This window comes from Pteropus vampyrus, unplaced genomic scaffold (genome assembly GCF_000151845.1).
Source record: "Pteropus vampyrus isolate Shadow unplaced genomic scaffold, Pvam_2.0 Scaffold79, whole genome shotgun sequence".
Lineage (NCBI taxonomy): Eukaryota > Metazoa > Chordata > Mammalia > Chiroptera > Pteropodidae > Pteropus > Pteropus vampyrus.
Genome location: NW_011888860.1, coordinates 2146264 through 2174106, shown reverse-complemented (window position 1 = coordinate 2174106; position 27843 = coordinate 2146264). Strand labels below are relative to the sequence as shown.

The 27843-nt window shown below is 41.4% G+C and overlaps 1 protein-coding gene and 1 pseudogene across 1 annotated transcript; both read left to right on the top strand.

Moving 5' to 3' along the window:
• Positions 1-9155: 9155 nt before the first annotated feature.
• Positions 9156-9275, top strand: LOC111741552 (annotated as a pseudogene).
• An 11984-nt stretch (positions 9276-21259) lies between these two features.
• PHOX2B (paired like homeobox 2b) lies at positions 21260-23826 on the top strand. Its single transcript, XM_011362819.1, has 3 exons — positions 21260-21500; positions 22345-22532; positions 23560-23826. Exons 1-3 carry the CDS (start codon positions 21260-21262, stop codon positions 23824-23826), a joined length of 696 nt encoding a protein of 231 aa, XP_011361121.1.
• Positions 23827-27843: the final 4017 nt, after the last annotated feature.

Sequence of the window (27843 nt, the reverse complement as noted above, 5' to 3'; positions counted from 1 at the left end):
CTCTCTCTCTCTCTCTCTCTCTCTCTCTCTCTCTCTCTCTCTCTTTGTTCTTATATGTCATCTTTCTTTGTCAGCTCCTGGCCATAGGCCAGATGTGTTTATGGCCTCGGCAGTCAGGTGATGGAAGCATGAATTCTCCTTATACTATATCATGATATACCTAATATATAAAAGAAGAAAACTGGAAACAAAGCAGAATATAGGTGGTTTAATTACATTGCCATCTCTTGAGTTTAATAATATTGTTTATACAGAGTATCTTGTTTAATATAATTAGATATTTTTATCTCCTTTTACAAAATACTACTATGGGTTGAATTTTGCTCAATCTTGACTCAGTGCATATATAAGGGGACACCTAAGGACATTCAAGAAGAAATAAATCTTCAAAAAACATTCCATAGAGTAATCAGGAGGATCACTTCCTAAATTATTTAAATGTCTAACCAATGTGCTATACACCTAAAACTTAAAAAAAAAAAAAAAAGCATTCCAAAGAGAATGAAGTGGACTATTTTTATATTATGTTAATGGGGGTAAAACTTGGAAAATTATTGGTATGAGATTTTGGAGAATATTTCAGCAATGAAATGCAGCAATAGGTAATCCACAGTATTATTCTATTAGACTTATGTGCACACATAATTATGCATATATTTAATTTATTCTACAAGATTTAATTCAATGTATGGTTTTACCAATTAACATCCTATGAGTTGAGGCTTAAAATAAAAACAATAGCTACCATTTATTAAGCACTTACCATATGCTAAGACCTTTATGACAATCTTGTTTACCTTCATAATAATCTATGAAGCTGATGTTTATTTTAAATATATTTTAGCTCCATTTTACAGGTGAATAAACTGAGGCTTAGAGAGATGAAGTAACTTACCAAAAGTCCTGGCAGAACTGGGATTTAAACCCAAGTCTAGCTTCAAAACTAATGATCTTCACACTACTCACGGCATTATTCTCCTGTGATCCCATATCTAGTGTTCTCGACTCCCCCATTAGCCATACCTGAGTCATTCAAATGTTTAGCATGCAGTCATTTCTAATATATATTCTCCAAAGTGTGTATTGAAAACACAGTATGCGCTCATGACTGTGAATGGGCATCATATCAGATGTGAAGTGGTTTGATGACACAGGTCAGAACAGTTTTGTTTGAAGCCAGGGTGATCCTTGCACACACATTACCTAAAGCTTTTTCTGTGCCTGACTGGCCAGACCACATTTGCTGTCACTAACTTGCTATCCTGCAGAATTCTTTCATTAAGTTTTAAAGAGTTGAGAAATCAGTGAATTACTGATAAATGTATAAGAAGGTGGGATGATATTTTATTGTTATTTTTAAATGCTTCATTGAGTTCACGCAGAGGAATATTTTATTTATGAATTTAATATAAATGCCATGAAATATATGCAAAAATACATGAAACCTATGAACAAAATATTAACACTACTGAAGTTCCACGTGGTTTAATTTTACCAGTATCCCTTGGGTTCCAGGGGAAGAATTTCAGCATAACACAATTATTTTCAGTTCAATGCAAAAAACAATTGAGCTTCTATTATGGGTAAGGCACTGAAATTACATGAACGAATAAGGTATATGTGCCTGCCCTCTCTTTTCTCTACACATAAAATGGTTCTTAGTAACCTTTCTAATATGGATTGAAAATCTATATGTAATTCTATATTTTAATAATCCATTAACCCTAAGTTAAGTAAAAGGTATCTTTCAAAATCCTTATGTATTATTATTAGTTACTTATTATTATTATATTACATATATTATATATAATATAATACAGTTATATATTATTATTGGTTACCTATTATATTATAATGACCTATAATATAGGTATTATTATAGAAGAGAGAACTTGAGGGCCTATAGGCATTCCTATTTGAGCATGGCACTAATTCCCGATGTGTTGAGACTTAGCCTTAGAATGCTTCTCAACACAGCACTCCAAGTAGCCATTATTGAACTTGCCACCCCACTCCTAAGGTTTTTCACTAAATATGTGAAATACCATCCACTTAGAGTGGTTAACTGTTAAGGCTTTGCTAACATTCACCATTTATTACACAAGGATTTATTGAGGAATATAATAGCTAATGTTATGGAGTGCTTGCCATGTGCCAGACGTAATGTCAACTGCTCTTCTTGCATTATTATTTAATTCTCATAAAATCCCTAGGAGGTAAAGGTAGTTGTTACTATCCACTGTAGTAGACAATTATAGATTAACTTTGTTGTGTTTTTGGTCTTGTTCAGCATCCACTGTCCTTTCATCTGCAAGCAGCAACTCAATTTTTCTTACAAAGCACTGTCTCAGTCTATGTAGCCATGTGAGATTGATTCTACCCCCCAACTCCAGCAGCAGGCACATGATCCAAGCCTTGAGAAAAACATGCATCTTACTGGCCACAGCAATTGGTTTAAAGTTGGGCTGAGATCCAAGCTTGACCAGTCAAGGGCAATGAGAGCCACGCTGGGACTTTTGCTGGGACTCTTGGCAAGGAGACACTTCTTTCATTGGGTCTGTTAAAGCTGTTTTGATAGAAACTGTGTGCTAGCTGTTGTGACCATCTTGCCCCTTCCTGGGCAATCCTGGGGAGATCTTGGCTGAGAATGTGACCAACACAGGGGAAAGCAGAACTCAAACATGAAGAAGCAGTTTTCATGCCAGAGTTTGAGAACTTCAAACAGGCCACATCTAAAATGAGCTCTTTACCTTTCTGGTCTGGCCTTGAAGTTATGCAGTTAAGGTAGCTAGAAAATCCCAGGGTGTGAATGTGTCTATGTGTGTATGTGTGTGTTTAATAAGCAAGTTTGGTTTTGGTTTTCTGTGTAATACAACCAAAAACCTAACACAACCACAGTTTACACATGAAAATTCTTAAACTACAGAAGGTAAATAATTTGTTCAAGTTTACATAATTAGTGAAGCAGACTTAGAATCGGACTTCAATGTTGGTGCTTTTCACTACCACATTGTTCTACTTGGCACTATGACAGAATTCTCTTTCAGTATTCAAGACTGGAGGGTAAGGTATCAAAAGTGTACATTGGTATTGAACCTGAGAGCTGGTGTAGGGTTTGAGGACTAACTTTCAGATAGCTGAGGTGAAAGATTTTAGCTGCAATACTTAAAACTGACCATAGTGAAGAAAATGGGGCCAAGAATAAGATAGTTCCTGAGTATCCAGGGCCTGGAAAAGAGCTTTGTCATGCTGAAGGGGAGGAAAGTTTATATTTCTCTCTTGGATAGGAGTAGAGCTCTGGGAACATAAACATTTTGTTTATGTTTGTGGCTTTTGGGTCAGGGCTTAATTCATAGATTAGCAAAGAAGAAATTGTTCTCTAGTTTTCAGAGCATGTGAAGAGCTCACCAAAGATCATTTTATTAGAGTCCTTGATAACTCAGGAACTACCTTTTTAGAAAATCCTATTACGCCAAAATTAAAGGACATGATCTGACATGTTGTCATCTGACTTTCTCTCATAAATCATTTAGTCCTACAGGTAACAAAATAGATACGACAAAAACAGAAACTTACATGAATCTTCAATAATTCTAGTAATTCCCTAGGTAAGTATGAGCTACCTTATACAGCCTATGTATCTTTTTAAATTCAAAAATTTTTAAATGCATCAAACTCCTAGTGGAAGTAGGTGCCAAATGCCCAATTAATCATTTATTAAATTTGGTTGTAACCAAATAAAAATAAAACCCTCTAACCCAGCCCTCAGAGAACTTAAATCATGTTCAACTCGTGTAGACTTAGTAGGTTTGCAGGTATTTGGTAAAGTATACTCATTGCTTCAGTTCAAGGGGGGAGGAGAAGGTTCATTTAATAATTTAAATATTCTTTCTAACAAATTTCTCAGTGTCTCAATCTTTTTGAATGTTTTCTAAAGTAATCTGAATTAGCCTTCATTTTTTTTCTGGTTTAGGATATCTGAAAAAAATATGAAGAAGGTGGGAAGAAGTAACCCAATAGAAAACATATTTTCTGACATTATTTCTGATGAGAATTTGTGGGAAAATAAAGCATGCCTGGAGGCAGAGGGATGGATTCAAAGACTTCTTGAAGTCCTTGGCATCTGGAGATGTCTAGGATTATGATTATGATTATGCTTATTTATTAACATTTATACTGGGCCATTTTAGTTGATTAGCACAATGTAATTACTAAAAATGTGCAGCTAAAAGTTCTGGGAAATGTCTACATTGCTAGGAAAAGCTAGATATGATATCATTTCTGATTTTCAATAATTTAATTAAAACAAACAAGCATATTACCTCCATGTTACAACAGTCTCTTCTCAAAGTTTCCAATATAATGAAAGACTCAGTCTGATTGCTTAAAGTGAGCACAATGAGAGTTTGCAATCTCAAGTTCTTTGCTAGTACTCATAGAACCCTTCTCTGCCCAAAAAACGATAAAGATGTATTATCTTAAAGTAAAGAAGCCATCGATGACTTGAACATGATTGCCTGTTTGCTCTCTTCTAGTCCCCAAGAGGTCTAGTGTTACGGCCACAACCTCCCTCTGTGCAGGGCCAGACTCAGTGGAAGCTGAGAGGGCAGTGGCCTGTGAAGTGAATCAGAATGTCTGTGTTTTTGAAATTCTTTCATTAGAGATTGATCTCCTGAGAGAGATTTTATTCTTTGTTAAAATGTAAATTACTCCCAAAATTTGCCCCTGTTAAGTGTCATCGGCTACAAATAAATTAGTATAGATTAATTTCCTACATCATTTCTTTAGAGCAGTGATTCTCAAAGTATAGTCTGAGAACCCCAGAAATCCCCAACTTTCATTCAAGGGGGCTGTGAGGTCAAAACTATTCTCATAACAATACTAATACATTGTTTACAATGTTTGCTCTCATTCTTTCTTCAGTGTATAGTGAAGTTTTCTAGAGGTTATATGACATATGATATTGTAACAATTTGAGGGAAAAAAGCAGATATGAGAAATTGGCTATGTTCTATTAAGTCAGATATAAAAACCTTTGCAAAAATGTAAAACAATGCCAATATTTTAATGTTTTTTCTTTTGGAAAATATTTTCCTCAAAATATTTTATTCATGTTAACATGAATTTTTATTTTTTAAATAAAGTAATAAGTAAGTATTTTATATTTTTCTTAGTTTTAATTTCTAACATGGAAAACATCAGTAAATATAACCCACATAAACAAAAGCTCTTTGGGGTGCTGAATGAGTGTAGAGGAATCCTGAGACCACAAATGTTTTCTGTAGAGAATGTCGGAGTAGGAGTCTTAGTAAGCATTAAGTCCTTTTGCTCCATTTACAGGTTGAAAATTGATCCCCAAAGATTGGAACAACTTACCTGATGTTCTGACTACCTATTGCTGTGCTATAAACTACTCCAAAACTTAGTGGCTGAAAACACAACAATCATTCATTTTGTTCTTGAATATGAAATTCGGACAGGACTTGGAGGGATAACATCTCTGCCTCATATAATGTCTGGAGCTTCAGCTGTGGCAACTCAAACATTTGAGGACTGGAACAGCTGGGACGTGCTGGGCATCTCTTTCTGGTCTTCCCCAGTGGCTATTGGGGCTTCCTCACACAGTGAGTATTCCAAGAAGCTGCGGTAAAAACAGCAAGGCTTCCTATGACCTAATCTAAAAAGCCCCCCAGCTTCCACCACATTCTCTTGCTCAGGCAAGTCACTGAAACCAGCCCAAATGCAAGGGGAGGGAAGTTAGACCCCATCTGTCAATGGGAAGCACATCAAAGAATTTGCAGCCATTTTTAATCTACCACACCCGAGCTTGTAGAATTAGCTTTAGAAGAACTGAAATTAGAGCCCACCTCTCCTGACTGTTAGTGCAGTATGACAGCTTTGACAGTGGTACCTAGGGAGGGGATGAAAAGAAAAGACCACAGTGTGGGGCATTGTGCGAATGAAGAACATTTCAGGGTGGACCCTAAGTACCCATGTGAGTAGCATGAGCATTTGAGAGCCTGAAAGAGAAGCTGCTTAGGAGGACAGCGGTCATGGACTCTCTGATACAGAAGAGAACTTAATTCTTTCTTATGATGCTCATCTCTCCTCAACAACCTCCCACTAGCTGACTCTGTTTTTATGATGGCAGGTATGATCTGTGGGGCAGTCTACTTCAACTCCAGGAAGTTCTGACTATTATAACATTCTTCCACAGAATGGAAATCTGTTTCCCAATTGTTCTTTCAAAGTATTCTCCAAGAGGTATTTGAGCACCCCACCTTCGACAAGCACACCTATCACATTTTGTACACTCTGCTGTTATTTATGCACACTAATAATGCATTGTGCAGAGCTAAACTCCTAAATCTTTTTCATAGATGCTTTACTAACCATGCTTCTCCTATGTGTGAGAATAATTCTGTACTTGTTTGTTTGCTTGCTTTTTACTCAGCTTTGGAAATTTACATTTCCACATTTTTATCTCAATAGATTCAACTTGCCAATATCTTTTTGAATCCAGACCCTGTCACTAGGACTATTCATTATCCCACTTAACTCCATATATTCTGAAGATTTGTTAAGTTTTTGTTCTATACTTTTATCTAATCGTTGATAAAAATGTTGAACTGGACAGAGCCCTGTGTCACTCCACTAGAGACCATCCTCTATGCTGACGTCAATTTACTAATCAGTATCCTTTGGGTTCATTTATTCACCTAACAGTTGTTAATTCATCTAATAGTCTCATCATTTAGTCCATATTTCTCCATCTTGTCCACAATGATATCATGATAGGCCTGGACAAATGCCCTGCTGAAGTCTAGATGCATTATGTCTACTGCAGTTGGCTGCTCTCTAAATCCACTATCCCTGTCAGAGGAAATGAAGCAAATCTGACTCTTTTTCAAACACGCCATGCACTTTGATGATTCTGATGCTTTGCTTCCGTACTTTTCTCTGCCCAGAATCTTCCATTCTACCTCACTTGCTTATTTCTATTGGTCAGATGACACCCCCTTGCTGAAGCTTTATTCTTCGACTCCAGACATAATTATTTCATGCCCAGTTTACTTCCCCAAAGCTCTTTATACATAGTATCATCCAGTTGTCTATGCCTATTTTCTTCTCCCTCATCTAGAATGAGCCATGTCTTATTTAATAAATGTATGATGACTTTAATCCAACTAGACCCTGGTGCCTAGTGACCATCGCTTCCTTTCCAAATACTCATAAATCACTCATTCCAAAATCCAATCTAGGACCCACAATGTGGTCTCTAATACCAATTCCCACTAAAAAGAACCAGGGCTCCTTTGAGAAATGGCTGATACCAGGTCTAGGCAAAAAGTGTAAAAGATGAGCCTGGACATCTTGCCATACCAGCTGGCAAAGAAGCTATCAAAGACCATTAGGTTCCTGTCAAAAAAAAAACTGAGAAGCCAATTGAAGTGGTTGCCACTGGTCAAAGTTTGGATAATTTGAGCACAAATAAGAATAATCACTGCAATGAAAGAAAATACATAAAATATATTTAAACTTATTAGTTCATAATGCTGAAAAAAAAAAAAAAAACAAATCCCACTGATAATCTCTGAAAGACACCAGTGAACAAACATACTCATTTTGAAAACTGGTAAATAAAGGGAAAGAATTCAGCATTCATCCTAACTTTCCAAACCTTACCATATCGACCTTAGGTACCCAGTAATAGATAAAGAAAGGTTTTTTCTTTATAGAAGTATTCTAGCTAATAAATTAACAAAAATGATATTTTTTACATTACCATTTTGCACTCACTAAATCAATGAGATTATGTAATCCAGGCAATGACAATGGTTCCTAAAATTACTATGTAAAAAGCAGATGGGGAACTTTATAATGGATAATTCTAGAGGATAACACCCCAACACCACAGATCAAATCTGACATCATAACAAGAGATACAAGCAGCCTCCTGATATGGTTCAATAGGAAGTACATAGCACCTTCCTTGGGAAAAAAATCAAATTTGAATCTACGACGCCTCTAAATTCAACTACCAGCTAGATGGGGTAAAAGGGGTAAAATATATGGTGACAGAAAGAGATGTAACTATGGGTGGTGAACACACAATGCCTTACTGCTAAATGGTACACCTGAAACTTACTGGATTTTGTTAACCAGTTTCACCATAATAAATTTTTTTTTAATTTGAAAAATAAAGTAAATAAATAAAATCAACTACCAGTTTACAGGAAATAATAAAGGTTAGAAGTAAATGACACCATGGGAAGGCAATCAGCCAAATCCAGACTGTGGGTAATTCTGCAGCACATATGACCCATTTTCCACTAAAATAAACTGCAAAGAGAAAAAGAGGTGGAGGGACCTATAGATCAAAGGATATTTAAGAGACACAAGCACCAAATGCGGTGTGTGAATCTTATTTGGATTCTGATTTGAACAAAACTAACTTAAAAAGAAAAAACTTTTGTGAGACAATCAGGAAAAATTGAACAGCAGATAGTTAGAGATATGAAAAAATGATTGTTAATGTTTTTGGTGGTATAATGGCACTATGGTTATGTATATTTTAAAAAGAGTCCTTATCTTTTAAGGATAATATTGAAGGAGGAAATGATATGACTTAGATTTGCCTCAAAAAAATCTAGTTGGGGAGGCAGTGGGGGTCAGAATGGTGGGGTTTGGCGTGGGTGGGGATAATGAAAAAAGATTGACATGATTAGATAATTGTATCTAGATGAGAGGTTCATGATGCTTTCTTTATACTGTTCTCTATTCTTGTATTTGTGGGAAATTTTCCATAATAATTTTTTAATCCAATCCAGAATTTTACTTGAAATTGTTGTTTTCAGAAACCACTTTCCTTCTCTTTCTGAAATTTTAAGTGTTTGTCAGAAGAGCAGTCTTTTCATTCTTTCATCCTCCCTGATTCCACAAAACTCACCAACTATTTGGTGATCTCTCTGGCAAGTTCTCTCAGGCCATCAAGATAGAGATCTTGCACAACTCATTAAAGTGGTCAGCACCCTTCACAATCACTCTGACCACGTGAGGCTCTGGTTCTTGTCACTAAGGTTCACACTAATCTTTTCCATTCTAAAGCTCATTCTCCTTAACAGAAAAGACAGAATTAAAGTTGGAGTTTTATTGTCTACGGCCATGCCGCCCTGAACAAGCCCGATCCCATCTGATCTGGGAAGCTAAGCAAGGTCGGGCCTGGTTAGTACTTGGATGGGAGAACGCCTAGGAAAGATCAGGTGCTGTAGGTTTAAAAAAATTAAAAAAATAAGAACTTGTAAGCTGACAAGGTCCTTGCAATCTGTGAGGTCAACCAAGGGTTGGTTGCCTCACCTAAAAAAATATAAAATTGGAGTTTTCTCTATCATTTCTCAACATTAAAAAAATCAATCCCAAGTAGTGAATTTGTCCCTTCTATCACCTAGTTCTAAACATGAGAAAAAGAGAAAAAGGCCTCTTTGTCATCGTTAGATTTTTATTTTTATTTATTTTTAAATAAAGCTGGACTTTGACATTTTGACTCTGTTTTTACAGGTCTCTGTTATCCTTAAAAATTACCCATGCCTATTTCCTTCTTTTGCATAGGAACACCTGTCTTATACAACCTCTCCTCTTTCTTAATAAGTCTTGTTCATTTATAGAAGCACAGTAGGAGAAGGTGGGCAAAACTTTTTTAGTGGTATTACCCAATGTTGGTGAGTATTGCAAAGCATATTCTGCTCTACAAATATAAACTGGCACCACCTTCCTGGAAGGCAATTTTGCAACCTGTGTCCAAAGCTTTTTTTTAAAAAAATATGTATTCTTTGATCAAGGAATTCCACTTTTAGAGATTAATTCTAAGCAAGCCATGTGGCTATGTACAGAGATTTAGCTACCAGGGTGTCCAGAGTAGTGTTTTTAATATACTTTAATAATCAGAAGCAAACTAAATGTCCAACAGAACAGAGGTGACTAAGTTTATCATATAGCCATAAAAAATATTAAAAGAATGCTTCATGATCTATGATAATGTTCATGATACATCATTGAGGGAAAAAAGGAGGTTACAGAGCAGTACACAGAGAATGTTTCCCATTTAAGAAAAATTATATTTATACATGGAAAAAAAAGACTGAACAGTTATATAAGAAAGTTAAAATACCTCTTTTTAAGGAATACACATTGTAACATTTTCTATAATAGATATTTACTACTTTAAAAGAAGAAAAAGGTAATTAACAATAAAAATAGGAAGAGGCCACCTAAGGCCAGCTCTGGCCCCAATACAGTTCTCCCTCTGCTGGGTGCAGTCTGCTCTGGCCTGGCTATCATATAAGAGTGTCATTAACCTCCGTTGGAGGGTTTCTGCTGTCTCCTCTCTGTGCACAGAGTCAAGGGGGTTAGAATCAGTAACTCTTTACTGTATGATGGTGTCTCCGCAGATGGTGAGACAATTACTGCCCAATAAATAAATGCTAAACAAGGAATTTGCTCCAAGAATGCAGGCCTGACCAAGGCAAGCTCAGTCTGGCCTCAACTCAGTCCTTGGAAGGGCATCATTGGGCCCCACCCCAGGGGTTGTTTGGTGGTTTGTAACTCACCTCTCAGTGGTTAGCACTGTTCATTCAAGAGGTTTTCCTGCGGTTTGGGTTAAAGTTGTTGGCCTCTCTGTCTCTTGTGAGTCTCACTTTGTTGTTGCATCCATTATTATGTCCCACTCCTCTGCTAGCAGCTTCCCTGCCTCTTCTTAAATTCTACTCTTCTTCCTCCTCTCCCTCAAGCCCAATCTCAAACGATGAAGGTTTATGAATAAGCAAGAGAGTTAGGAGTGAGTTTGCGATTAGAACCCTCAGTGTCATAATTCTCTAGGCTGCTGTGTAACTTAGGACCATAAAAAAATGGGGGGAGGTGTGGAAAGAGAGAAAAAATGTGTATTTAAAAAGAAAATTATTATTCTCCATTACATCTAACTGGGGAAATACTACTAACATGCATCACTATAACCATTTTATTGTCTTCTGGCTCCTGAGTTCTAGGACACATGGTGCCTGTCCCTGAGTACTAGACTACTTGCTTCTAAATTCTGAATCACATGAAATTCACATTAGAATATATGATGCTGCAGCATATTTCTGGCAAACTCCACAAACTTCCTAAGTAAAACAAAATGATACGAGCAAACAACAGCAATAGCAGGATCTTTTGGAAACCCAGAAAGGAAAATTTAGAAGTTTTAGAATTCTCATACATTTTTAGATGCATTTCAAAGCTGAACAGTTTAAGACAGTGAATGATTTCAGTGTTCCCAGCATATCTCTCATTTGGCTCCTGAGGCTGATTCAAATGCAAGACCATGTTATTGAAATTAACTCCATGTATGATGGAGGCAACATAGAGCCCTTGGCTACCAGGAATTGGGCGCGTTTTCTGTATGGGTGGAGGAAATAAATACCTTCTAGGTGCGATGGGAATGACACAGGGAAGCATCACTTACAATAGCTACGCCCCACTTCTAAAATGCCTGTTATTTCACCATCAGGGCTTCTTTTCTCTATAATACCTGGTTCTTTGAATCTTCTTTTAAAAATATTCCCAAGAGCCAAGATATGGAAGCAACCTAAATGCCTATTAACAGATGATTGGATAAAGAAGTTATGGTTTATATATACAATAGAATATTACTCAGCCATTAAAAAAATGAAACCCTACTATTTGCAATAACATGGATGGACCTCGAGGTTATTATGCCGAGTGAAATAAGTCAGACAGAGAAAGATAAATACCATGTGATTTCACTTATATGCAGAATCTAAGGAACAAAACGAACAAACTAATCAAAAACAGACTCACAAATATAGAGGACAATTTGGTGACGGACAGAGGGGAGGTGTGTTGGGGGGCTGGGAGAATGGGGTGAAGGGTTAAAGAAGTAGAAATTACTAGTTGACAGATCGTCACGGGGATGGGGAGCACGGCAGGGGGAATGCAGTCAGCAGTAATGTAATGGCTAGGTGTAGAGCCAGAGGAGAGAAAGAGCAATCAGGGAGATCATTTTATAAAGTATATAAATGTCTAACCAATGTATTGTATACTTGAAACTAATAATAAAATAACATTTAAATATATGTACACATATAAAATTAAAAAATAAAAATACTCCCAAGAGGAAAAATACACAAAATCTAGGACAATCACTCTCCTTCTTTTCTGCTTTCCATGTTTCACTGTTCCCTAACCTCTAAATGCTTTCTCCAATTTCCCACTAAAAAAACTGGCCTTTATGTTCTTTCTTTCATATATAAATACATGTAGAAGACGTTCTCAAGCAAAAAAAAAAAAAATCCATTAACAAAATGTTAGGACTAAAAGGACCACACAAGTTCTTATCTCAACATCTGAGGCAACTAAGGTCTTTGGCCAGATTGAGCAGTGACAGGTCCAATGACCAGGCGAGTGTGGAGTTCCAGACCCTGCAAATTCAGTGTCCACACTTTTCCTTGCTGCACCATTTTTAGTCCAGTGGCTCCTCCTCCATTCAGAAGCCTGCACTCTTTGGGTTTGTTCTATCTCAAAAGTCTGCTTTCAAGACAATATCTGAAGCACTGCACTCTGAAATATAGATTTCTAGGACATAGTAGGTATTTAATAGTTACAGGTTGAATAAGCGAGTGAATGAATGAATGGTTGATACCATGAAGTGCTACCAAATCTAGAGAAGTGAGTGTTAATGAGGATCTCTAGGCTCAAGTGGCAGAAGTGAAGATCCTGCCAGCAGATATGGGAGAGATTTTGTTTTGTTTTGTTTTGTTTTGTTTTGTTTTTCCTGAAGTATCTGCTTGGATCCCCTCCCTGAAATCCCAGCACTGGGCAGAAGAATTGTATACTCTGTCTGCTTTAAGACTTTACTTCTCCAACATCTCTTGTGTCCCTTGACTTCTCTTTATCCTACATTGCTGTTCTCTTGGTGTAGGTATCCATCATTTCTTGCCTAGAATGGGGCCACATCCTCTTAATTTACTTCTTGGCTTCCCTGTTCCCTCATTCCCTCCCCACAAATTATACTACACGGTGCCCATAGTCCTATAGGACCTGATTCCAGCCTCATAAAACTCTTCCTTGTGTGCACCCTCAAACCCATCTCTCCCGCTTTAACATAAAACTAAACTGAACTATTTATAGATTCCCAATGATACCTTGCTTTCTCTGGCTTGGGAGTCTGTCACTGAGTCATATGCCTGCAACTTTCTCTTTTTCCAATTCACCATGATTTTATTTGCTCAGTCCTAATCATCCTTTAGTGCCCAGCATAGAGGATGTCACTTCTTTCAGAATCTTTTTCTGACGCTCTAAGAAACTACATGTCCATCATGGGTCTGCTAAGACCTCTTCTCCATGGCATCCTTACTTTGAGACTCAGGCTGACAAAACAGCAACCACCTAAGCTCTATCATTTGCCATTGAACAGGGCAAAAGAGAGAAGGCAGAGACTTGGATATTAACTCTTAAGGCTTCCACCTGGATGTTACACTTTATACTGTCACTCAATTTCCATTGGCCAAAGCAAGTCACATGGCCACATCTAAATTCTTGGGGATAAGGAAGTGAAGTCTTACTATGTGCCTAGAAATAGGAAGAACTGGAAATATTTTTAAAAGCCCTAGTGACTTATATATTCAAGTAAGTTGAGACCTAGAAAATCCTCAATAGATTTCATGATCTTAATAAGAAATGTTAAATTTGAGTGTGGGTGGTGAAAACCATATTGGAAGAAGCTGTGGAGTGATTGTGAAGTAAAGAAATAAAGACAGTGAGAAGAGACAACTTCATGATGTTTGACTGGAAAGGGAAGAAGGGAGATAAATAGTGGTGTTGGGGAGTTCAGCCAAGAAGGAAAATAGTGTTCATTGGTTTTTTTTTTTTTTTTTTTTTTTTTTTTTTTTCCTTTTTTAATAAAGTTAAACAGTAAAACAAAAATTCACAAGCTGCCTCCCTGTCCACCCCCTGCCTCCCTCCCCTACCTGCAGTCTTCGGTGCTGGCTCCTTTTCCTTCACCCATCACAGATACAGGGCACCCAACAGAGAAAATAAGTTTATTTAAATTAGTTTCAAGTACACAGTACATTAGTTAGACATCTATAATGTTCATAAAATGATCCCCCCAATTGCTCCCTCCTTTCCCTGGCCCTCCACTTAGCCATCATATTAATGCTAAACTACATTCCCTCTTCCATGCTCCCCATGCCCAACTATCAACCACTAATTTGTTGGGTTTTAGTGGGAGTGTAGCTCGAGCATGTTTAGATGACAACAGGATATGTCCAGATGAGCATGAGAGTTTGAAGATCCATGAGAAGAAGAATTAGATAAGGTCCTGAGCCTGTGGAAGAGAGTGGACTCCAAAACACCGTGGAGGAACTGGCTTTAGGTTAGAATAGGCTCTCGTCCTCCTGCATGCAGTAGGAAAACAAAGGAGAAAGTGGGTGCAGATGTCACCTGCGTTATAGACTGGTCCAGTGGTTCCTGTTATCATTATGAAATTAATTTATAATCTGTTCCACTTGGAGAAATTTAGGAGATCATTCTGGGGGGTGGGGAATGCCCCTTTGTAACACATGTGGTTTCCTACCACAACCGTTGTGAGGTTGTTGAGCATATTGCCTTTTTATGACCCTTCTCCCATTGAGTCCTATTTCAGGCACCAAGTATATTTTAAGTGCCAGACACAGTCTTCTAAGCATACATAAAAGCCCAATAAAAAAATGGCTCATTCTTAGTAGTTGGCAGTAGTTTTAATATAGCTATGAAATAAAAATTTGTTTCTTCCCAAATTCCCCCCCAAATGTACTGGGATATTATTAACCTAGAGGCTTTGCCTTTACCCTCTTCCTGTCTTCAACCTGCAAATGGTTTCTCAGTCCACACTATACTTGCAAAGGTTGGGACATTGCTCAGCTGAGAAAGATAATTTTACCCCACCCTTTTCTTTAGAGCATAAAAAGATACCTCCAAGGTCTCAGGACATTGCTACCTTAGGCTGTTGCTACTCCAGTTATTCTGGCAGCTGCTAACATAGAAAATCATAATCCTCTCAGCAAAGTGCTCTTCTGTATCCTGCAAGCTTGGTCAGGGCTCATGATCATTTTCAAATAGGTTTTTTTTTTTTTTTTGGTTCAGACAGAGAGGCCTCCCTGCCTAATTTAATTTTGTTTCTCCTTTCTTTGTTACGAGCAGATGTCACTTTTACATCTGTGCCTCTGATCAAATGCTCCATGTCTCCCCCACCACCAGCCCAGCAGATGTTACTACTATTAGCCAAACTCCTGCAAAAAAAGGTAATAGGCAGCTCTTCCTGCTAATCATAGCACAGGGGAGTGGAGTTGGTGGGGAGAGAATGAGAGGAGAGTGGGGCTCTTCCATGATGTCCTTAAAAGGATGGATACTGGAGCTCTGTACTCCACCACCTATAAGGAACATAGCACTTTTAAAAAAGTTTATTGGGGGTAACACTGGTTAATATAATTATATAATTTTTGAGTGTACATTATAATTTGACTTCTATATATTCAATCGAATATACAGATTATCACCCAAAGTCCAGTTTCTTTCAGCTACCATATATTTGATCCCTTTTACCCACTTCGTCCTCCCCCCAACCCCCCTATTTTTGACTCCCTTTACCCTGTCTATTTTTTCCCTCCTCCCCCACTCCCACTACCCTCTGGTAACCACTAGTCCGTTGTCCGTGTCCCCAAGTCTCTGTTTGCCCTGTTCATTTGTTGCTTTTAGGTTTGTATCCCACATACAAGTGATATCATAAGTGATTTTCAACTTTTTCAGTCTGGCTTATTTTGCTTAGCACGATTATCTCGAGGTTCATCCATATTGTCGCAAATGGCAGTATTTCATCTCTTCTTATGGCTGAATAATATTCCATTGTATATAAGGAACATAGCACTTTCACAGAAACACCATCTGTGAGTTAGCCATAAAGCTCCAACCCAAATCCACACAGCTAACTCAAAGCAAATGCCTTTTAAAGTGACATGCCCCTGAGCATACAATATTTACATATAGGAGTAAAGTACTACATTAGTTATACATAAATACTGTGTATAATATAAAGTAAAAACATACAATTAACTTATATACACATGTACTTTTCAATAAGTTCCTAAAAGATGGAAGTTTTCTTCTAGGTTGCTTTGTTTTCTCCCATTGATGTAGTAGTGCCTGCTCTTTGATTTGTCTGCCTTCTTCCACAGGTATTCTAAACATGCAATAGGAAAGACAATGTCCGTGCACTGTCTAAATTTCAAAGTCAAGTGTTAAATATGCAATTCAAAGACTCCACAAACATCATCATCATCATCATCACCATAATTATAATACTAGTGGCTAACATTCACTTGATTCCAAACACTGTTAATCACTTTGCATACACTATTGTCAATCAGTTAATAATTGTTAGTCTCACAGTGCCAGAAGGTTAGTTACCAGAAATACAAAGAGTCTCTATTATGAAAAACGTGTATTATGGTTGCTAGGCAAATAGAAAATGTGGTAAAAATTCTAAAATGCTGAGAGAATGCTATATCCATACATTTTCATGCTTAGGGATGCTGTGGTTAATCTGCTTTATGTTCTAGGGAAATGGTGTCCCAATAAACTCAGTCTAGGTTGTTATCTTAGAGCAGGTGAGTGGGAAAGGCTGCTGTCTTCAGTAACTTTTTTTAGCAAAACCCAAGGACAAATCTTGCCTTTTAATTCTCTGGTTGAGAGAACTGTTTTTCTAAATTCAGTCTTTTCCAGGCAGTGGCCTTGCCAAGTTTGGAATAATTTGGATGGAGCCTCAAATAAAGCAATCAAAAAAAAAAAATTCCTCTGAAACTCTCACTGGTATTTAATATTTTATTCATTCCCATGTTATTGTGCTTTGCCTGTGGTGAAACAGCTTCAAAACAGCCTCCTAGGAGTGAGGCACTAGGAGGCTGACAAGCGTTTTCCCATGAATTGCTACTACAATACAATGGCATTTTGTTTGCTGTTTTGTTTCCTTGTCTTCTAACATTCTTTCTGACTTTCAAGGAAAAAAAAAAAAAAAAAAAAACCGTCCAAGAAAGGCAAAAAAAAAAAAAAAAAAAGTTCCTTTAAAACTTCAAACCTTTTCAATTGGGAACGGGCAACAAGGAAAAAATTTTTTTTTTCCCTAAGGGAAAAAAGCCGGGAAGCCCCGCCCCCTTTTGGGCCTGAAAAGGGCCTTTTTCCCCTTTAACAACGTAACGTGCCCTTCCAATAATGAATAAAAAAAAATAAGCAGGGGAAAAAGTCAACCGTGTACACATATTAAGAAAAGAAAGTCAAAGGAAGATGGATCAACCATCCATCTATCCATGTGGCCATTTATCTATCAATCCATCTCACTATCTACCCGTCTCTATTAAAATAAATAGCAGGCACTGTACACATTGCTGGTTGGCTGAAGTTGTGATCTGGACAAAAGGTCTGTTTGGGAAAAGGATGCTGAAGCTCTAATTCTATTTGTGCCGGTTGAAAATCAGGAGGGGTTTTTCTACACTTCACTTTTATTAGATTATTTCTTATAGATGGTTTCTTTTTTCCTCCCAGACGCGTGGTGGAGGCTGCTGAAGCAGTTGGTCTATAGTTGGAATAATTAAATTAACCATTTGGTACAACTTTTAGGGGAGAGCTCGCGTGTAGAAAGCACAACTCGAACAAAACAGGGCGCTGAGGCTGGGGCTCCGGCTTGGCCCCACACGCCTTTCATCTTTGGAGCAGAAGCAGGACCCCAGGCCACAAAAGACGGGCAAAGGGGATGACGGGCCACGGATGGTGGGGGTGGGGTGGGTTAGGGAGAGGGACGGTGACACTGAACAAAATAAACCTACAAGGCCTACAAAGGGGAAAATGAAGTCAAGCGCCTTTGCTCATTCGACCATGCGGCCTGGGGCTGAAAGATGTCCTGGTACAAAAGAAAGGCGTGAAGCACCCCAACCGAGTGAGGCCCGGCACCAGGGGGCGCCTGGAGAGAGACGGGCCAGACCCGCGCACCTGGGAAAGAGTGGGCGCGGATGGATCGGAGGAGGCGGAAAGCCGGGGCTGGTGGGAGCCGGCAGCCGGCGAGGGGCAGAGGGGAGTGCGAGGCAGTGGCCACCGCCGGGAATGGCCATCTGCAGGCATGCCCATTGTCAGCCCTCCCGGGCACTCCCTGCGGTCTTGCACTTCCTTCGTCAGGGCCCCTTTGCGGAGTCCTCGCCTCGTCCCTTTGGCTTCTCCCAGTGTCATCCTCGAATGCCTTGTCAACACCAGCTCCCCTGAGCAGCACACCGCACTCCCCACCCCTGCTCGGGGGACTGCCTGCGTGCACCTGCCAATTCCCAAAGTTCTACATCACCACCCAAGAGCACTCTCAAAAGCGGTCCAAGTAAACCTTGCTCCTCCCAGCTCCCCACACACTTCAGGTCTGTTGTCCGCCTCCGCCCCAACGGCCTTAGGGCCTAGGGACTGTGCCAATTAGGACCCAAGGTGGAATTGTCCTGCACTTGGCTTGGGCGTAGAGGCCTGGCGGTGCAGGGCCAGGATGGAGCTCCCTGAACGGAGCACGCGCACTTCACATCCAGCCGAGACGCAACCCCGGGTGTACCGAGGCATGGGCGCCAAGAGAGGTGTGAGCCTTGATTATCGCCAAGTACAGGTCTTGGAGCCAAAACGCATCCCTTCCTGGACGCCCCACGTCATTTCGGTCCGCAGAGAAACGCGTTTAAACCCCACCTAAGCGTGGGGAGCGGGCTAGGGGATGCCAGTCAGTCCCTGTTCCCTGAATTCACATCCACCAAGTGCGGGCCTGGGGTGGCGGGGTCGCGTTCGGAAAACCGGGAACCCCGCCCCCCCCCAAAGTCCGAGAGATTCCAGAAACTTGGACAATCGCAGCCTTGTGCTCGACAATCTATCCCCCACCTCCCTTAAGCTGGGGGAGGGGGGATAAGCAAGGGTGGAATAATTGCATGTGCAGCGTCCAAAGGAGCACATCTACCTCCAGGTCCAAATGCAGATTCATATTCATGAGAGCGGGATAAATAAAGACAAATCCCCACTGTAATAACACTTGGATTCACATCCGTCTTTGCTGGCCTTTAGGTTTAGGGGACTGAAGACAGATGTTTGCATCTCTTTTCTCCTCTTGTCTGGTGACCATAAAGAAAACCATTTAGAGCGTTGCAATTTGTTTCCCGCCATAGTAAAACCTTGTATACATTTATTTTCATTTCACCTCTGTGCACAAAAAAAGTGCACACTGGTCACCAAAGGCCCCTCTTTATCAAATACGCATTGTACAACATACAACTGCAATAAAACTATCAGCCCTCTCCATAAAACTATCAGCAAGCTCCTCGGCGAGTTCTGCTGCCTGCACTTCCACCAGTGGCGCTTCCACACGTCCAGAGGACGCGCCATCACCTGAAACCAGCCAGAAACTCACCCAGCAGAGAAGTGCAGGGCTGGGGGGCCGCTGTCCCTGTCTAATCCATTACGGCGTCTGCTGCAGTTTAGTGCACAATAAAACACGGTGGCAGTGGCGAGCGGGAGCCCATCCACTCCCCGGCACTAGCATCGAATTAAACCACTTAGTTTGGCAAACACTGAACGCCTAAATGCCCCTATAAAGACTTTATGAGTTTGTTACTTTAATTACTGACTTGTTACAGAGCACATAAAGGGGGTAATGAATGCAATAAAACTAATTATCTACACATTTAATTCATATAAAATATCCAGGGTTTGTTTACACCACACGGCGATTCAACTAAGCATTTTCCCTCTTGTCCACCGAGAGGAAGGATTTAATGAAATAGTTTCCCTTATTCTGCTAGAGCCTAACGAACCAAATGAAAATTACCCTCCTCTTAAATCACGGGGCCACCGAGGTCCACAAATCACGGCTCGCTTGTCTGTGCCTCGCTGCCGGCCACCAAGAGCCTGAGGAGTTGGACCAGAAAAGTGCCCCACTTGGAGCTGGGCATTTAAAGAGTGAGGATTTCGCTCACTGCAGTCAGCGGACCTAAAGGGCAAACAGACGGCAATCCTCTGTTCGAAGCCGCGGGTCTGTGGGACAACTGCGGGCACTTGCAAAAGTGGAGGGAAAGAAAGAGAGGGGGAGCAGAAGAGACACATTTGGGGACATTTCAAGCTCGCTTGCTAGTTATGGTGCAATTAAAACGAACAACCGCACAGAACCTCCAAACCAACAAAATCAAACCTTGCGCTATGGCAGAAAGGCAGAACTGAGCGCAAAGAAGCCATCGGTTGAGAATCCAGATGTTTTACATTCAAGAGCAATGTTCTTTTATTTTTTTAAGCAGCTGTGTAAGCTGAGTCCCTAGAAAAGCACATTACGCAGCGACAAGAAATGCAATTTATAAGATGCTCTTTTTAAAGCCCCCTCTACCAGGTGTATTTTAAAGAAATCCACTTATCGTTCACAGAAACCCCCTTGGCCCACTTACTCTATGTTACAGGGCGCCTGAGTCTTGCCAATGTCCCAGTCCTTTATAACATTTCATGCACTTCGGGGGGTAGGCTTGTTGTTAAATTGAGCGTGTAACGCTCTTACAAAACAGGTTTTCTATGACATCAAGGTTTCTTCTCCCTAACCGAGGGGGTGGGGGGAAGAGGATGAAGAAGGGGGAAAACACACACACTATCTCAATTTATGCCCAAGGTATATGATCAGTTAAAAAGGCTTAAAAGCTCGAGGAAATTGGATCAGGGAGAATCGTCACCCAACTTTCATTATTTCCAAGTAGTGTGATTGAATTAAAGGGCAGGGAGCTGGTTAGAAGGGAGGATCAGGGGCTCAGTGCGTAATGGTGTGGTATTAAATTCTAATTAGAGATGCAGGAATCAATGATAGGGAGGTTGGACAGCTCAGTTCCCCAGTGCCAGCCCAATAGACGGATGAGTTATTGTCATGTAAAAAGCGCCAGCAATAAGACCAACCGCTTTGCTATTGTCCAAGTGGAAAGAGCCAAGTTTATTATGAGAACTATATGCTCTAGAGACCTCAGACAAGGCATCTCATAGGAGGCTTTTTCATAAAACTAGGCTCTGCTGGTAGTAAGGAGGCCAGTTTGGAGGCAGGCGTTGAGCTGTGCACATCTCCCCACTCCAGCCACCTTCTCCATACCCATCTTTTATTTCATTTTTCCACTTGGCTGAGCCATCCAGAGCCTTTTCAATGTATAAAATGGAATATTCTTACCTCAATTCCTCCGCCTACGAGTCCTGTATGGCTGGGATGGACACCTCGAGCCTGGCTTCAGCCTATGCTGACTTCAGTTCCTGCAGCCAGGCCAGTGGCTTCCAATATAACCCGATAAGGACCACTTTTGGGGCCACGTCCGGCTGCCCGTCCCTCACGCCGGGATCCTGCAGCCTCGGCACCCTCAGGGACCACCAGAGCAGTCCGTACGCCGCAGGTAAGGACCGCCAGCTTTCTCAGTGGAGAAAGCTGCCTTTCTGCTCGTATATAGGAAGCCTTGATTGCATTTGAAAATGGAAATGTGTTTAGTATTTACCAAACGAAATTTGCTTACACAAATGAAAGAATTTATCACGTTAGAAGCGATTGCAGGGAGGGGTAATTCACTTACAGGGTTACACTATCCTAGTCACACCCGAACCGCCAACAAAATTATCTTAAGCTGCCAAAATGATAGGCATAATTTATTTACTTTGCGATGAGACGTAAAGCTTAGAAAATAATTAAATAACAAAGAGTAAAGCTCATTACTGGCAGTGTCTCTTTTTTAAAGAACCGACAGCGGCTCACACCTCTTTGGCTGGTCATTTTTGTGATTACTTTTTTAATTTATTATTTTTTTTGCAGCACTTTCTCCCCAACTTTTGGGCCGGGTCAATTTCTGAGAATTGAAAAGTTCAAACAGTGAGAGTGTTTGGTAACTTCTTCCTTAGCTCCCTGATATTTCAACTGATGTTTTCGGACTTTTATCCTCTCTCGTTTTTTACCCTCATCAAAGTATTTATCCCTTGTCCCTGACCTCAGTGGTTTCCAGTGCTCTATTTCAACCCACCCACAGGGGCTTGTGCCAGGAGGGACTTCGCCAAGCCCGATGTTTGCGCCCCTGTTTCTGTACATAACTAATTTAATCGGTTTTTCTCGGTAGCTCCTCTCAGTCTCTCTCCCGCTCTGGTGTCGGTGGCGGCTCCAGTGACACCTGACCTTGAAGTTCCTATATTCTGGCTCTGCAGTCCGCGCGCTCCAGACCGTTTTGCTCACACTCTTTTCTCTGTTGTCCCCAGTTCCTTACAAACTCTTCACCGACCACGGCGGCCTCAACGAGAAGCGCAAGCAGCGGCGCATCCGCACAACTTTCACGAGTGCACAGCTCAAAGAGCTCGAGAGGGTCTTCGCGGAGACGCACTACCCTGACATCTACACCCGGGAGGAACTGGCCCTGAAGATCGACCTCACCGAGGCGCGAGTCCAGGTATGCGCTGCCGGAAAACTACTCGGCTTTGCCGGGTGCGGTAGGCTGGGGAGCGGGAAGTGTTACTGAAGGTTCGAAATCCCGGAGCTTCTCAGAAGCAAGGCCGGAAGCCCAGGGCTGAACAGGGACGCCAAGTTGGATTGGCCGTGCGCGCGAGGAAAGGTTAGGGCGTTCTCTCCTGACTATGTATTCAAAATTGTAAAGTTTTCCCCATCTCAGCCAGCGTTGCAAGGCATTCGGGAAGTGCCCTGTGGGAAGAGCGCAGAATTCGCCCCCATGTTATAAGTTGTTTTTTTGTTTGTTTTTGTTTTTGTTTTTTGTTTTTTGTTTTGTTTTGTTTTGTTTTGGAAAATACTTCCGAATTCAAGAATTTAATTTGGAGGCATGGCATATAGGAGCATTTTCCCAGGAATTATGATTAGCATCAGATTCGCAAAGGGGCTGTGACTCCTTGAAAGTCAAGAACCACGGCTTATTCTAACGTTTAGGGACAGAGGTAGGCTCACGAGCTGGCCAAGGCGCTTCTCCAGGTGAGGCCCTCAGTGGAAGGGCAGTGCGCACCATCGCACGCTTCTCCTGGTTCAAAGGCCAGAATTCGCAGCAAACACCAAACACAGAGACCCGCTCCTCCTTCTACCAATTAGTTTAACTTTAGACCTGAGGCCTAGGGGCGATGGCGAATTTGGGAAAGCTCAATAAATAGACTGAGCAAAAGTCCGCCAAAATAAGGGCTTACGTTTTAGGGCCTTTCTGAGACCTGCAACCCTTTTACCTTTCCAGCAAGCCGCCGTTTCCCTGACACGCTCAGGTTACATTAAGAAAGTTTCTCCAGAGATGCGCAAGAAACAAGGGAATGCGGGCAGACTTGGTGGGCTGCGTGAACGAAGGGGTAGCTGAGGCGCACGGAGTTTAAAACAAACTGAAATGGAACATAAGCTGTCTTAACCCGTCCCCCCCCCCCGCCCTCCCTCCTTTTCGTGTTCCCTTCTTTCTCCCCTTGCACCGCCTCTCCCTTCTCTTCCGCCAGGTATGGTTCCAGAACCGCCGCGCCAAGTTTCGAAAGCAGGAGCGCGCGGCAGCGGCCGCAGCGGCAGCGGCCAAGAACGGCTCTTCGGGAAAGAAATCCGATTCGTCCCGGGACGACGAGAGCAAAGAGGCCAAGAGCACCGACCCGGACAGCACTGGGGGTCCGGGCCCCAACCCCAACCCCACGCCCAGCTGCGGGGCGAGTGGCGGCGGCGGCGGCGGCAGCGGGCGAGCCAGGGCCCGGGCGGGCGAGCGGGCGAGCGGGTAGGCCCAAGGCTATTGTCGTCGCTGCTGCCGTGGCTTTTTCTTTGAGAGCCAAAAGTAATCGCGATAAGAATAAAGAGAAAATGGCGTCTCCCCCATTTCAACTCCACTCCTCCCCTGATCCCGAACCCCCAAACAAAACGAAAAACTTCCCTGGCTTCGCACCTGCCTCAGGGCGGCGCAGACAGGCCAAGGCTCTGCCTGCTGACTGGGAGGTGTGAACAGCGCGGCCTGGACTCGGGGCACTCTCAGGGGGTTGTGTCTGTATGTCGTGTCTGTCTGTCTGTGGGAATGTGTGTCTGTGGCTCGAGCAGGTGACAGGGCGAGATGGGTGGGGGCGCACAACCAACTCAGTGACTTGCTTAGAATAAGAAAAATAAAAAATCTCCCCAAATTAGAAGAAAAAAATTTAGGAAGGCAAAAACCAGTTAAAAAAAGGTTTTAAAATCTAAGGAAAAATATGTGAAGGGGGGAAAGAGGTGAGGCTGCAGCTGGCACTGTCTGAGGGCTCTCTCTTATGAACCTCTAAATTCGCGCCCTCCTGACAGCACGAACTCCCTTGGGGCTCCTGCTCAGAGGAAAGTAGGGGCGCCTTCCAGCCCTGCTTCCCCTCCTGTTCGTGGGTTCCGGGCTGCTGCGGCGAAGACTAGTGCAGACTGCACCCGAGGAAGGTGACTTCCTCGCACCAGCTTGACTGTCTCACCTCGCTGAATACCATCCCGCCATTAGCGCATTCGAACTCCACACAGTTGCAACTTCTAATCCCGAATCTTTGCAGCCACTCGGTCCTGAAAGATGCCCAATACATGAAATGCCTTTCATCCGCAAACTCTGCAAACTGTGTCTCATATTTCGCAACTCTTCCCTTTTGTTCTCTTCTGCTGCCCCCACCGGCATTTTCTTCTTCCACCAGCTTTTACTGAACTTTTTGGCACGGCTTTGGATTGGAGTCAATTGCAGTCCACGCAACTGACTGCAGAGAAATCTACAGAGCAAGGAAAAGACGCACACACAAGTGTGCAGAAGTGCCTCGGTTTGCACTTCTGTTTGATCCGAAATGGACTCACATCCTGTATGGTGGATGGACTGTATATTGATGATTCCATTCTTCGCGCAGTTTAGACATCTGTTGGGGTTTTGTTTTGTTTTGTTTTAAAAGGCACAAACTATAGGTATTAGTTGAATGTTGAGGCTTTAACTTTTTGATGTCTTTCTACAACTGTGTTCTGTGATTCAATTGTATGGTGTTAATATCAGTACAGACCGTCTTCTCTACGTGACCGTATAATGTTTTTCCTCTTCTCGTAGTCTCTATGGTGTGTCTTTTTGAAGTACTAAGGTTCTCACGGGTTCAATTCCTTTGTGTTTAGAGACACCACGGTTCAAACAATGGTATATATATATTTTTTTTATCAGGTGCATGTCTGTCTGATTTCTTCTTTCTTCTTGTTGGACTTTGTTTGTGAACATAAACATCATAAGTTATGTTTCAGATTTTCAAATTTATTTATATGTGTTAAAATGAATGCTTCTATTTAAAAGGGGAATATTTCTACATGTGCATATAGTTTTCCAAGAGTGTACCATTAACTTGATTGTTGATAATAAAAACAAAAAGCAAGTCTAGCAATTGAACTCTTCTGATTTTTTCCTTGATTATTTTTTGTTTGCTTTTAATTTAATTTAAAAAATGAGAATGGTGGAAACTGTACAAAATCTCTAGAAGCTGCAGGGACTCTTGAAACCTAGGCTGGTTGGGGAGTTGAAATTTATGCAGCCAAATTCAGCCAGTATAAAATGTAGTGCTTAAGACAGCAGGCAGGATTCTTCTGGTTTGTGCTTATTTGTTTCCCAGTGACTGAACACAAAAGAACACCAGAGCATTGATAAAAACGTTCAGTTCAGTGCCTAGGATGAGGCCCAGTAAACTTTAGGCAATAAAGACAGGATTTGAATACCTGACTTTGAGAAAGACTCAACAGTGGATTCTGAGTGCAGGCGTCTCAGGACTGGAGGGTCCTTGCAGTCCAGCTTCCTTAAGTCTGCAGATCTTCCTTACCCAGGGACACTAGAGAGTCTGCATGGGCAGGTGGATCAGGAGGGCACTGGGTGGAGAACAATGCTGCAACATTGGTGTGTTTGGAGAAATGACATCAACAACCACTGGAATTAGTGAGCACTTGCATGTACCAGACTGTGCTTTCCATGCATTATCTCATCTGCCCCTCGAAGCAATATCATGAAGCAGATATAATTCCTATCCTCATGTTCTTTTATACAGATGAGGACACTGAGGCAACAGAGAGGTTAACTTGCTCAGGAGCCCTCCACGTAAATGTTGGGGCCAGCCTTTGAATCCAGGAAATCTGATTCCAGAGCTTGCATGTTAACTGTAACAGTGGTTCCTAAAGTGTGGTCCCAGGACCAGCAGTATCAGCATCACTGGAAACTTGTTAGGTGCAAGAATTCTTAGACTTTATCCTAGACCTAAATAATCAGAAATTCTGAGAGTAGGACCCAGCAATCTGTGCTTTAACAAGCTCTATAGAGGATAGGAGAACTACTGAACTACACTATAAGAAATCCAGATGAGAAGGTTCAAGAATTAGAACTACATTGGGAACAGGGGTGTGTGTGTGTGTGTGTGTGTGTGTGTGTGTGTGTGTGTGTGTGTGTGTGTGGTGTGGGTAGGGGGGGCCTCTGGCAGCTTCAGTGATCCCCGTTTGGAAGGAAGGAGTCATTACTACAGCTCCAAGACGGAATTTACCCTCTACATTGAACTGTTTGGCTGGGCCGCCTTCTTCAAGCAGAAGGCTGGGTGGACTTCTGGAATTTACCTTGGTATCTGTTTGGTTGGGCCTTATAAAAAGATAAGCCAGTTCCTCTCATGTGACATTTGAAGGGAAGCCACAGTCTGCCTCCTCTGGTCTGATGATTAGTAGCTGATCTGGCTTGAATTTATCAGGGCTTCTCACCTTAAACATCCAAATATGGCTTGCAGGTTTCATTTAGAAATTTCAAACTTTTGGATCTAACTTCTGATAGTTTTTCTAAAGGATTTTTAAACAGTCTTTAAAAAAATCTGTCTCTAAATGTTCCTCAGTAAACCCTCTGAGACAACATTCCATGAACAATGGTGTTAATTGTGCTGGTCTAAAATGCCAACAATTGCAGATCCCTTAGATCCCAGTCTTTGATTATAAATATAACTTAGAAAGGTCTGGGAGAAGGGAAAAAAACAGGGTGGGGGGGAGTAGACAAGGAGGAGTGTAGACAAGAATTTATTAATGAAAAGTGCATTCAAAGTCCAGGTAACCTAGACCTGGGCTTGGTTAAAGGAAAATAAGCCTTCCCTTAGGCATTGAGGGCCACCGGGTAAGCCTTTGAGAGAGAATGGACAGGCCAGTGGGACAGGCATTCTGGAGAAGGCAAGACCAGGAGAGAGAAAGAAAACAAGAAGTTGAGAGAAGAAGAACAGAGTCAGAGAAAGAAGGAAAAACAAGTAGAGAGACAGAGAAAAAGGAGGAAAAGCAAAGAAGAATTTTTGGAACCTCCAACAAAGGCCCTAGAAAATCTTTCGGATATGAACAAACTAGATCCCCAAATTCCTTTCTTCTGGTCTTGACTTGCTCTGAGCAACTTATCTCCAGGATAAAGGAAACTCTAGGGATTGGTGAGGAAAACATGCACCAGCACCCCCACCTTAGGTTTCCAGAGGATTGTATTTTAAATGTCTGGAGGCATCTTACTTTAATGTTTCAAATACCGACTTCTTTTTAATTTGGGTCATCTTTTCCTCTCTTACTGGTCAGAGAAGCAAAACTGTTGGGAGGCAAGTTTATGATCGAATGCAAAATAATGCCCTATAATATGATGGAGCCTAGCAGCAAGACACTGAGTCTCCTGAGTTGTGTCATTTCCTTGGAGCCCTGCACAGTGTGAACTAGCTCACTTTCACTTTTCCTCTCCTAAGGAATTTGCATTTTGGCTCATCAAGGCATCCTTTTTCCTGGCAACTCCA

What these genes read in the sequence shown, in the direction of transcription:
- PHOX2B (XM_011362819.1), top strand. Translation starts at nt 21,260, where the DNA reads ATGTATAAAATGGAATATTCTTACCTCAATTCCTCCGCCTACGAGTCC. An exon ending in GAGCAGTCCGTACGCCGCAG is followed by an intron (nt 21,501 to 22,344) that starts GTAAGGACCGCC and finishes TGTTGTCCCCAG; the next exon opens with TTCCTTACAAACTCTTCACC. An exon ending in TCACCGAGGCGCGAGTCCAG is followed by an intron (nt 22,533 to 23,559) that starts GTATGCGCTGCC and finishes CTCTTCCGCCAG; the next exon opens with GTATGGTTCCAGAACCGCCG.